At 45.9% G+C, this 12,790-nt stretch overlaps 1 protein-coding gene across 1 annotated transcript in view; it reads left to right on the top strand.

Annotated features, from left to right (window-relative positions):
* The window catches only part of LOC113880014 (AP-3 complex subunit sigma-2), a 41,233-nt gene extending 29,090 nt beyond the window's left edge, over positions 1-12,143 (top strand). The window contains exons 5-6 of the mRNA XM_027521976.1: positions 8,798-8,905; positions 10,472-12,143. Coding sequence (XP_027377777.1) covers positions 8,798-8,905; positions 10,472-10,600 — 237 coding nt within the window. The 3' untranslated portion in view covers positions 10,601-12,143. The remainder of the gene's footprint in view (positions 1-8,797; positions 8,906-10,471) is intronic.
* The last annotated feature ends 647 nt before the right edge of the window (positions 12,144-12,790 follow it).

Raw genomic sequence — 12,790 nt, 5'->3', positions numbered from 1 at the left:
CCTAGAGCCAGACATTCTGTAGTGCAAAGTCAAGTGGGCTTTAGGAAGTATCACTATGAACAAAGCTAGTGGAGGTGATGAAATTCCAGTTGAGCTATTTCAAATCCTGAAAGATGATGCTGTGAAAGTGCTGCACTCAACATGCCAGCAAGTTTGGAAGACTCAGCATTGGCCACAGGACTGGAAAAGGTCAGTTTTTATTCCAGTCCCAAAGAAAGACAATGCCAAAGAATGTTCAAACTACCTCACAATTGCTCGCATTTCACACACTAGCAAAGTAATGCTCACAATTCTCCAAGCCAGGCTTCAACAGTACATGAACCATGAACTTCCAGATGTTCAAGCTGGATTTAGAAAAGGCAGAGGAACCAGAGATCAACTTACCAACATCCACTGGATCATAGAAAAAGCAAAAGAGTTCCAGAAAAACATCTACTTCTGCTTCATTGATTTTACTAAAGCCTTTGACTGTGTGGATCACAACAAACTGTGGAAAATTCTTACAGATGGGAATACCAGACCACCTGACCTGCCTTCTGAGAAATCTGTATGCAGATCTGGTTCCAGATTGGGAAAGGAATACGTCAAGGCTACATATTGTCACCTTTTTTATTTAACTTACATGCAGAGTACATCATGCGAAATACCAGACTGGATGAAACACAAGCTGGAATCAAGATTGCAGGGAGAAATATCAGTAACCTCAGATATGCAGATGATATATCTGTGACCCTTATGGCAGAAAGTGAAGAGGAAGTAAAGAACCTCTTGATGGAAGTAAAAGAGGAGAGTGAAAAAGCTGGCTTAAAACTCAGCATTCAGAAAACTAAGATCATGGTGTCTGGTCCCATCACTTCATGGCAGATAGATGGAGAAACAATGGAAAGAAGAAACAGTGACAGACTTTATTTTCTTGGGCTCCAGAATCACTGCATATGGTGACTGCAGCCATGAAATTAAGACACTTCAAAGAAAAGCTATGACCAACCTAGATAGCACATTAAAAAGCAGAGACATTACTTTGCCAACAAAGGTCCGTCTAGTCAAAGCTATGTTTTTTTTCAGTAGTCATGTATGGTTGTGAGAGTTGGACCATAAATAAAGCTGAGCACCAAAGAATTGATGCTTTTGAACTGTGGTATTGGAGAAGACCCTTGAGAGTCCCTTGGACTGCGAGCAGATCAAACCAGTCAGTCCTAAAGGAAATCAACCCAGAATATTCATTGGAAAGACTGATGTTGAAGCTCCAATACTTCAGCCCCCTGATGTGAAGCACTGACTCACGGAAAAGACGCTGATGCTGGAAAAATTGAAGGCAGGAGGAGAAGGGGATGACAGAGGATGAGATGGTTGGATGGCATCACTGATCGATGGACATGAGTTTGAGTAAGCTCTGGGAGTTCGTGATGGACAGGGAGGCCTGGCGTGCTGCAGTCCATGGGGTTGTAAAGAATGGACACAACTGAGCGACTGAACTGAACTGAAGGTCTCCCTTCAAGGAGAAGAACAGACAAGTGAAAAATATGACAGTGCACTGAACTGAGTGCCTCGGGCGAGATGCATACTGGACACAGCAGTATCACTGAGAAGAGGTGATTGCCTCAGCCCGGAGAGGTCTTCAGTCTTTCTTGAATTTACTTCACCAAAGGCTTGGGTGTTCATCACCTCAAATCTTGGAAGGCTCCTTTTGCAATCTCTGATTTTTATGGAACTACTTAAGAAGATCAGCATGAAGAATAGTGGAAGGTAGTGAGGGTTAGGATTAGCAGTTCTCAGCAGAGTCGGCAGCACCATAAGCCCTTGTTCCAATTAGAGAAGTGCTTTCTTTCCATCAGGAAGTCCCAGCAGGTTAGACAGTCATTTAACTCTCCTTTAATACCTCCCAGGGCTGTTTTCCCCTTTCTATGCATTTTCACAGTGCAACTGCTTACCAAGCCTTTGTTGGCACAGAACCTCTGATTCAGGTCCTTCAGAACAGAAGAATCACACCTTCCAGGAGTCCCAAAGCTATACCTAAGCACTAGTGAATGCTCAGCATGCACCACATTTATTCTTCTTATTTTCTATATCAGTAAACTGGGTCACAGGAAAACTTCTGAGAGAGCCCAGGGTACAAACTTACATTCAGGTCAGGACCTTCATCTTGCCTCTAGGGAATGAGACGGGGAAGGCCTCAAACAGTTAGCTTATACAGACAGAAAAGAATAGAGGGGGCCACACTGGATGCCCAGCGGGACCAGTTATAGAAGCAGGTACCTCCTCTGGAGGGAGGGTGATGTGACAGCTTCCTGGAAAAGAAAAATGGGAGACAGATGTCCACGTGTGGGGGGAGGGGAGAGGGAAATAGTCTTGATAACAGGTTAGATTGCTTTTCAGAGCTATACACCTCTTGACTTCTAGTCATTCCTACTTTTTGACTGTTGTGAGGGGACTCTCGAAGAAGTCTGCTTTCTTCTGTTCTTGTGCCCCCTCCCTGATCAGGTTTTGGATTTCTTCTTCCTCTACCTCCCTTTGTTGATTCGATCTTTAACTCTCAGTGTTCTCTGAGGTTTTACCTATTGCTTCTGGCATCCTCAAGTTCAGTCCATCAGTCAGCTCGTGTCGTTTGTCAGAACCATTCTTTATGATTTGTTACCTATAGTTTTTTAGGTACATGAGTTTGGTGCTGATTCTCCACTGTCTTCTCCCCACATTCATGCTTGGCAACCTCCAACTTTCTCAAGGCTCCTCTGTCTCCACTCAGAGAAAGCTCACCCACTTTCCATGGTTCGCTGCAGGTTCAGTGAAAGAAGGTCTTCACCGACTTGTCAGGTTAACCTGGGCATCGTGCGCTAATCCCCTGTGGCTCATCCTTGACTCGTTGACACCACATGAGTCACTGTGGTTACCAAAGGTCAGTTGTGATAGCTCCAGCCCTGTTGATGCCAGTTATATTGGTATTGTGGGTAAGTCATTTATCATAATTAATAATATACAGATAAACCATACGTGAGAAAAGAGATTTGTTCTATAAAACTTATCTTGCTTTGGAAAGGCAAGATACTTAAAAGAGGAATGAAGTTGAACTTGGTTTGGGCAGGATAACTAAAGGAGACCAGAGCAGGAGGACTCCTAAAGTCTAGAAAAATTCCGTACTTCCTGTTTCACAGAAATCTGAGTCCTCCCTCTCCTTTAGAGAAACTGGAAATTGTAGATGATACATTATGAGTGAAGTGTATACAAGAGAAATTGCATAGACGTTGTTTAGTTGCTAAGTCGTGTCAGACTCTTTGTGACCCCCGTGGACTGTGGCCCACCAGGCTCCTCTGTCCATGGGATTTCCCAGGCAAGAACACTGGAGTGCATTGCCGTTTCCTTCTCCAGAGGGAGCTTCCCAACCTGGAGGTTGAACCCGTGTTCCCTGCATTGGTAGATGGCTTCTTTACTGCTGAGCTGGCAGGGAAGCCCCCACTGATGTCTAACCGGTAGAAAAGATCCTGTGGGCTCTACACCAAAAGTTTGGTGGCTCTCAGAGTAGTGTCTGTAGTAGATGGTTGTAGTAGAAGCTTGGACTTTGAGGGAAAAGTCACAGTCAAAGTCAAAATAACTATCTTTATTACATGAGTAGTTGGTTTTAAATGCTCTTCATTGGGGTAGAGAAATCAGTGTTACTAATCTGCTGCCTCCCTCTTTTCCCCCCATCTTCCTAATTCTACTAGCTCTCGTTTTTCTGCATTGTCAAAGCATATAGCATTGACATTCTCTTGTCACTCTAACCCCACTTATCTTAGTCCTACCAGTAAGGAATCAGTGCTCACTGCCAGTCTTTTTGCCACGGTTTTTCCAGTCACCTCTTGGTTGGCAGAGTTTTTTCTTCAAAACAGGAATTTCTCTTCTGTTACTCTTAATTGACGGTCACCTAGGTGTAAAATTCTTGAGGTTACCTTTTCTTTCCTTGGGAATTTTTGTAAATACTGCTCCTTTTTCTGCTAACATTGAATTTTACTGTGGGAATTTTCAAGCTTGTGTCCCTCTTTTAAGTGATTTGATCATTTCACCTGCTTGTGGAAATTGAGAAACCTTACCTTCAAGGTCTGTCTCAGCACTGACTGTTCTGGGTCAGTTTTTCCCTGGAATGCAATGTGCATTTTCGGGAACATCTTGAATTACATTTTTGCATCATCTTTATGAGCTGAAGGAGAAGGCAATGGCACCCCACTCCAGTACCCTTGCCTGGAAAATCCCATGGATGGAGGAGCCTGGTAGGCTGCAGTCCATGGGGTCGCTAAGAGTTGGATACGACTGAGTGACTTCACTTTCACTTTCATGCATTGGAGAAGGAAATGGCAACCCACTCCAGTGTTCTTGCCTGGAGAATCCCAGGGACGGGGGAGCCTGGTGGGCTGCCATCTATGGGGTCGCACAGAGTCGGACATGACTGAAGCGACTTAGCAGTAGCAGCAGCAGTTATGAGCTGAGTCTTTACATCCCTCTTCTGTTCCATGTTACAGGTCTCTTTTACATTATGTTTTATCTCCTTGGCTGTCTTCTGTAACTTATTTTCTCCCTATTGCTGTTAACTCTTCTTTTTGTCTGGTTCCTTTTATTTGCTTTTTAAAAATTTCTCTCCTTTTTGCTCCTTCCTGTGTTTTTAGCAGTGTCTCTTCTCCCTTTTCTTCCTTCCAGATTCTTCTTCATTTCTCTGTGTTTTTTTTTCCTTCCATTTATGTCTTCTCTTCTTGTCTCCATTTCTCCCATATAAGCTCTTACACTTTGGCTTTGAGCTCTTGCTTCATAGTTTTCTTTTTTCAATTCTGTAAAATATTTTGTTGCATTTTATGTGCTCTATGACAGCATTTTTCTGACATGTAGTCTTAGTCTGCCCTTTGGTTTTCTTGTTTCTTTCCTAATTTTTTTCTTGTTGTATCTTTATATAGATCCCATGCAGATTTCATTTTTATAACTCATCTTTAAATAGGTGGGTTTTTCAGGGACCAGCTATTTGCAGGATGCTGTTTAGGGGAAGTACCAAGTCTGTGTTCCAGGTTGACTGCAGTTGTTCTCATGATTTCAGGTTCCAGCCGAGTTTCTTTACTTTTATTTCTACCCAGCCAAGAGAGGTGGACATCTGTGATTTTTCTACCATGCAAAGACTGCCCTCTCTGCTCCACAGAGACCAGCTCTGTGAGGCAAAATAGAGCTCATTTGGATGATTTCTCATTTAGCCCCAACTTCAGGTCCAAGGAAGCGCTTATCTTCCAAAAATCAGGAAACTATTGGGTCACAGAGGGTGTGTCCTTCACCTACAAGAAGCATGTTTTGCAGGCCTTCCTGAGCTCTCCAGCTCCCATGCCCTCTCTCTGTAGCATCCTTTCTTTTCAAAAGGAAAGGAGCCCTTGCTTGGGCTCCCTGCTTTTGACAGCTTTTACACCCACTTAGTTGGCTCTTCGCATCAGGTGGCTAAAGTATTGGAGCTTTAACATCAGTCCTTCCAATGAATATTCAGGGCTGATTTCCTTTAGAATTGACTGGTTTGATCTTGCTGTCCAAGGGACTCTATAGAGTCTTTCCCAGCACCACAATTCAAAAGCTCAATTCTTCAGCGCTCAGCCTTCTTTATGAGCTGACTCTTACATCCATACATGACTACTGGAAAAACCATAGCTTTGACTAAACAGACCTTTGTGGGCAAAGTGATGTCTCTGCTTTTTAATTGGGAGCCTTGGATTATGGTTATCTTCAGTTTGTTGAAAATGGAGTTTGCATTTTTGTTTATTTCTCCTTCTTGCACTTGAATACCTTTTTGAATAATATTTAAAAATTATGACTTCACAATGCAGTGTTCAAATCAGACTAATGTTTTCTATTAACCAACCACTGGTCCCCTTATATCCTCTGTTAGGCCTTTTACTACACCTTCCCCATGAAGCCTCTCCACCACACTGTTATCCATCTTTTAAGCACTAAAGCCCAAGGAGGATTCTGTTCAGATTTATGAAAAGCCTGTTATTCATTCAGCACGCCTACTCCACACTGGGCATTGGTCTAGGCCTTGGGAAGAAAACATGGAAGAATTCCTGCTTTATCTTTGACACACCAAAGGCAAGTCCTAAAGCGATTCCATGTAGAGTCTTCCTCTATGTTTAGAAGAAGAGAGTAAAAGACTCAGTTTGGGATTTTGAGGAAGTATGGTGGAAACATGAGCTCTGGAGTCAGACCTAGATTCAGTGATCAGGTCACTAAATATGACCTGCTAAATATGTGAGGTTGGGACAGTTTATTGACTTTCCATGTATTAGTTTCCACATACCAGTTTACCTCAGGTGGATGTTATAAAGTTAAAATAAGTTACATATAAAGTGCTCAGCACATAGTAGATGCTCAACAAGTACCACTCCCCCCATGAAAAAGGCATTCTTTACAAAGAATAAATACTAGGAGTACAGGTATAGAGACCCCTATTTTTTAATTGTGGTAACATTTACATAACATAAAGCTTACTATCTTCATTTTTAAATGTACTGTTCAGTAGTGTTAAATGAGTTCACATTTTTGTGCAGCCCATCTCTAGAGCTCTTTCTCTTGCAAAACTGAAGCTGCATACCACTGAAGAGCATCCCCATTCCCTCGTCCCCACAGCTCCTGGCAGTCACCATTCTACTTTCTGCCTCTATGATTTTGACCACTAGGTACCTTATATAAATGGAACCATACTGAATTTGTCCTTTTATGTCTGGTTTATTTCACTTAGCATGATGTCCTCAAGGCTCATCCATGGTGGAGCACATTGCAAGATTTTCTTGTAATGCTGAATAATATTCCATTGCCATGTATATGCCACATTTTATTTATCCGCTCACTCATTGATTAGGTTGCTTTCTACTTTTGACTATTGTGAGTAATGCTGCTGTGAAGATAGGTGTACAAATCGCTCTTTGAATCTTTTGAGGATAATCCCAGAAGTAATAAGGTAATTCTATGTTTAATTTTTTAAGGAAACATCATACTGTTTTCTGAAGCCTATTTCTTGATGGGGAAGTATAAACAGTGTAGTTCCCCAGAGACTAATTTTAAAACCAGCTTGTTTAATGTTTTATAAACTATCTGTATATGAGAGTTTCACTATTAAATCTCCTTTGCATATAGATAATGAAATAGTTCATATTGTGTAAAATATAAGAACACCTCATATGAGTATAGACAGAAAAGTGGTTAATAAGGCTTAATTAGTGTAGGGAAACATATTTGTATCTGAATGTATGCTTTAGTATCCTCCCTCAAGGTCAGAAGTACTCTAGTTGCAGCTGTTAGTGTATTTCCCCACTTACTGTGAACAAAACATGGAGAACTGATGGGCCAGTAAACTTCATATGTCAAAAGTACACAGACACACAGACATGTCTTTTTTCTTGACTCTCCATACTGTGGAGTATATTGGCCGTCAAATCCTCCACAGTCTAGTCTAGTCTAGACCAGTGTGGTCTCAGCTGAAGACGGTTGTTGCCCCTGCAGACATTTGGCCATACCTGGAGACACTTGTGTTGTCTCAGCTGAAGGGGTGCTCTGGAATCCAGTGGACAGAGACCAGGAGTGCTGCTCCACCTGCCACAGTGCCCGGGGCAGCTCCCCACCACAGAGAACTCTCCAGCCCCAAGTGGCAGCTTGAGAGACCTTGCCCTAGACCCAAACTACCTCCTCAGCATTGTTCTCAGCCTCTCTCGCGTGTAAACCTGACATTCCAGCCAGACCCGGGTGCGCCTCAGACTGTACACCAGCTGAAATCCTCCTCCCTGCTTCTCTGGTGTCAGGCCCAGCTTCAGGTCTCTCACTGTCTGTGAAGCTGGCTCTGGCCTCTCTGACCACCACTGTCTCCCCTCTTGGACTTCCTGTAGGGCTGTCCCACTAATTTGGCACTTGGTTGACCATACAAGGTGGTCTCTTTCCAAGTTGACTAAAGTGCCTTGAAGGCCATGTTGATATGACTTGATGTGAAATGTGACATACCAGCCCTTACATACCCCAGTGGGCACCTCTGACCTGACCCACCTGGGGCTCCATGAAAGCTTCCCTGCATGCATAGTGTAGAGTTGCTGAATCAGCACAGTACTCGACCATCACCGCAGTCTGAGAACTGTGAGCTGGGTGGAAGGCCCACATGGGAGCCCCATGACCAGAGAGGTGTTCCTGCTGAACCTGGTTTCCTCTCTAAGCTAGAACATATGAGGAGGGTGCCAGAGGATGGGCCTGTTATGACCTAGCTTATGAAGCCTGGAGGATAACGTATTTCACATGGAAATGTATGCAGACAGGAACTGTTCTGTCATAGCTGGGCTAGTTGAATACCAGTTGGTATTTATGATGATCACACTTATAATGAAAACCATCATTATTTATTTAGAGCCCAGTGTGTGCCAGGCACCACGTAGGTGCTTTATACAGCTTATCACATTCAGCCCTTACTGCAGTCCTGGAAGGAACCTGAAGCACTAAAAGGATCATTTGCCCAAGGTCACTCAGCTCACAAATAGTGGAGCTGAAATTTACACACAGTCTGACTTCACGCAGCATCACCTTGCCTTGAGTGTAGCCAGGCCCTCCTGCCACTGGTCCTGGGGGACATCTGTGTCTTGACACACTGAAATGTGGCCTCACCCGGGAGGTGGGTGATCCACGGGGCGGAGGCGTTCATTGCGCATCAGGTGCCAGTGTCGTGTCTGGCCTCTCTGCTGCTGCAGGAGAGCCCACAGGGTTTGCTCTGGGGCCACAGCCTCAAAACCACAAGGGGCTCTGACCCTTCTCACTTCTGCTTCCCCTGCAGGTACACTACATCCTTCAGGAGGTGGTGATGGGTGGGATGGTCCTGGAAACAAACATGAATGAGATCGTGGCTCAGATTGAAGCCCAGAACAGGCTGGAGAAGTCCGAGGTGAGACACTGCTGGAATTTTGCCGTGGCTGGTTAGAGAAGACCTGGGCAGAGGGAGGAATGGTGCTGTGTGGAGTTGGATTATTGTGGAACCTTAGGAGTATTTTCTGCTCCATCTTCTTTTTTTCCCTGACTCAATTGACACTCATTTGGTTGTTCGAAGATTAAACAGGTGAGAATGAGGCTAAAAGTGTGAATGGAAAGCCAGGTGGCACAGGAAGGCAGACCGCTTCTGGCTTGGGGGATTATGTGGGTTGTAATTCCTCCTTTCATGACCACATGTTCCCTGGGGGACCCAGAATCACCTCAGATTCCAGTGTGGTTTCCTAGCTTGTGTGCCTGAGAGTCTGGCTCCAAGCAGCCACTTCTTGTGGTGTCTGTCAAACCTGAGTGGCCAGTTTCCAGTTAGCCTGATAAAAAGCTACAGTAGAGTTTGGGCTGAGTTTGAAAATAGCTTACTCCCAGGTCACCCCCTGATAGTGCTGTCTGATACAGATGCTCCCAGTACGTTCTACCCTGTTCCCCTGAGGTCTCTCCATCACCTTCGTCAGCAGTACCAGGGAGCAGAGGTTACCGGCACACACCTTCACAAATGGGACAGCAAGCACGACAAATTACCTCTGTAGTTATCTGAGGGTCTTAAAGAACTTCACCACTTTGTGTATCAGAGCTTGATCTTGCGAAACCAGGGATTCTTTCTGTGAGGACTGGCAGTCCTGCTGAAGAAGCTTTTCCAAACCGCAGCTATTGTGACAACTAGAGTTCTCTTAGAAATGCAGGCTGGGAAGCTTCCAGGAATAGTAAGTGAGTCAGAGGCCAGAGGTTTGGAAACTGGAAGAAACAGAGACTTGCTGGGCAAGGGTGGGATTGGAGTCAGGATCCTGAAAGTGGAGGAAATGGTTTTAAGAATGTCCTCATCAGCTCTGCCCTTCTCCGCACGCCTGGGCCGCTGGAGGGCTGGGGCTCACCGCAGGTACCCTGCTCTGTCTCCAGCCCTTCCGTGTCTGTGTGTGCTCCACCTCCTCTGTGGCCTCCCCCGTCTGTGGCCACATGTCATTTCCAAAGCCAGCTCTTCTCCATCTCATGTTATTAGTTGGCAAGCAGTTGTCCTAAGCTGGGACATTCCTTTTTCCATTAAGAATGTCCCTGTGACTGCACTCGTCTGTTAAGAGTCTTCAGTTTCTTGAGGAAAGTGTTGTATTTTTGTTTTGTAACCTGAAAAGTGACCCTGATACTGAAGACAACTTGGTTAAACCGAGCTGGTTATTTCAGCGGGCATCTGTTGGGCAGCCCCTGTGTGCCAGGCACTGTGGGCGCTGGGGCCAGGAAACTGCACGAGACACAGCACGTGTTCTGGGGTGCAGAGTGTGGGCCCCTTTACTGCGGGACCCACTGACCTAAAGAGTTGTGTTGGCCACCTTTGAGGTATAGGATGGAAAAATCAAAGCTTGAGTTACATGTACTCAGTTTGGACATTTTCTCTCCCTCTTTCACTTGTTTTTTTGTTGTGAAAACATTAAGCAGATTACAGTGAGTTTATCACACAGCCGCCTTTATACCTCTGCAGGGTGGCCTTTCAGCCGCACCTGCCCGGGCGGTGTCCGCTGTGAAGAACATCAACCTGCCAGAGATGCCCCGGAACATCAACATTGGCGATCTCAACATCAAGGTCCCCAACCTGTCCCAGTTTGTCTGAGAGTGGAAGACAGCCGAACTGAGTCCTTGGAGCCAGCAGAGCCTAGCCAGCCCTGCAGCACAGTCCGCTCTGCGCCCTCAAGGAGTCCAGCCTCGGGCCCTGGCCCCCACTGTCCTGGAGCAGGAAAGAGCCCTGTGTCCACTGCCAGCCTTCTCACGTGTGCGGCCTTGCCCATCTCTCGGACACGGCGACTGTGGATGTGAGGGGCCCTGGCTACCTCAGTGGGGGTCAGGTGCCCGAGTCACACGCCCCCTTTCCCTCCTGTGTGCAGCCACTCCCAGGGATTGGGGACTGTAGGGAGAGCCCTCTCTCCACCCCAATCCCAGAACCCCCCACGAGGATGTGTGCTGACTCGAGGCTTCAACCTTGAGTTGAAGGCTCCCTGAAATCCTGCAGCATTGACTGTGATGGCGAGGTGCTGTAGCTGGGAACGGATTGACCCTCTAGATCTGGAAACATGGTGCATGGCAAACAAGGACAGGAATTGAAGGTGATCCAGAGTAGCCTGCTGGCTCTCCTAGGGTTGGCACACCTAGAATCCTTGGGCACAGCCCAGTCTTCTCACCCCACCTACGTTCCCCACAGCCACAATTCCAGCTCTGCTAGCCTAGCTGTGTGTTTACAGGACACAGTCCAAATTGTAAGCCTGTTGCTTGCCTGCCTGCACACTTCTGCCCATAGGGAGGGTACCTCCCACAGCCAGAGCGGGTCCCGTCAAAGGGGTGGGGCCCCATGTCTGTAGAAGGCAAAGTTGACAACATGTGGAACATCTCAGAATTGTGACTGTTCCAGGTTTAAAATACATTCTCCTCCCGAGGAGCAGATGGGTCCATTGCTGTGTTCTGAATGATGGGTGCTCTCTGGGTGGAAAGCCACTGCAGTCTGCACCAGCTTGTGGAGCATGAGAGCCTGTGCCGGGGCCCCCTGTTCTGGACCTGGGGACACAGGGAGCGTGCTGGCTGAGACCTGTGGCAGCACAGCATCTTTTCCCCACGTTCAGAGGGTCCCTCCCTGAGCTTGCTCTGGGCTCGCCCTGTGCCCTAAGGTGACAGTTCACTAGAGCTCACTGTGGAAACCTGTAAATATTTTCCATGTGGTGAGGGTCTTTGTGCCTGTGGTTGGTTATCTTAGAGCTGGAGCTGCTCCTCGGAGCGCCTCTTACCCCTGCACTGCCTTGGGGCCAGGCTCAGGTGCCTTGTTGAGCTGCCTTGAGGTTAGGGAGCTCGCTGTACCATGCTGTTAAGTCTCCCAGCCTGGGGACTTCTCGTGCCTGCTGGCTGTGGCCCAGACTGTTTCCTCAGGCCTCCTGATGTCACAGAGCCTGTCTGAGGTGTGCCCACCGAGACCATGTGTCAGGTCACGTCTTCTCCCGCTTTGAACAGTGCTTCCTGTGGTGGGTGTCCTTTATTCCCTGTAGCCTCTTAACTTCAGTCTTTTGGAACCTCTCCCAATAACCTCAGAGATGGGCAGTGTTGCTCAGAAGATAGACGCTCTTATGTGGGAAGAGGGAAATGTAAGTAAATATTATCTATCCAATGTCAAAGCCTCTGATGTTCTTTTAAAAAGTTTTCATTTTTTTTTTAACAGACATTTCAGCCTGTTCACATTCCTCTTTCATAATTTGCTTAAAGTGAAGTAGGAAAATGTTATTTATTTGATACTTTCTGTAAGATGGCATGAGCAAGATCCTTCCGCAGTCCTTACAACAGACATTAATATCTCTCATTCTGCAGGTCAAGAAAGTAAGACTCAGAGGGGTCAAGTAACTTGCTTTAGGTCACACAGAGCTAAGAGTTGAGACTGACTGCCCAAGTCCATGGTTCATTTTTTTTTCCCGCTGCTCAAAATGGCTTCTCCCAATTTTATTTTCTTTGTTATGGATAAGGAAACCTCAAAATTTGTAGATAGCTTCTCAGAAGCTGTGATTAAAACAGGTTTGGTTTTCTAAAGTAGCCAGTGAAAGCATGAAAGGGTATAAGAACTAGAAGGTCCTCCACATGCCTGCAGTGACCTGATGAGGAAACCGAAGCCCAGGGTGTCATGTTGAGGGTCACAAAGCTAGAACCAAGTCTCTTCTCCTTTTTAGAATTTTTACTGGAGTATAGGTGATTTACAGTGTTGTGTTAGCTTCAGGTGTGAATCAGCCATGTGTACACTCACCAAGTTGTTTTTCTTGTTTGCTTTATGGCC

The sequence above is a fragment of the Bos indicus x Bos taurus genome, chromosome 21 (assembly GCF_003369695.1).
Source record: "Bos indicus x Bos taurus breed Angus x Brahman F1 hybrid chromosome 21, Bos_hybrid_MaternalHap_v2.0, whole genome shotgun sequence".
NCBI lineage: Eukaryota > Metazoa > Chordata > Mammalia > Artiodactyla > Bovidae > Bos > Bos indicus x Bos taurus.
Note: the sequence above shows the minus strand (reverse complement) of the source record. Positions and strands in the feature narration are given on the sequence as shown.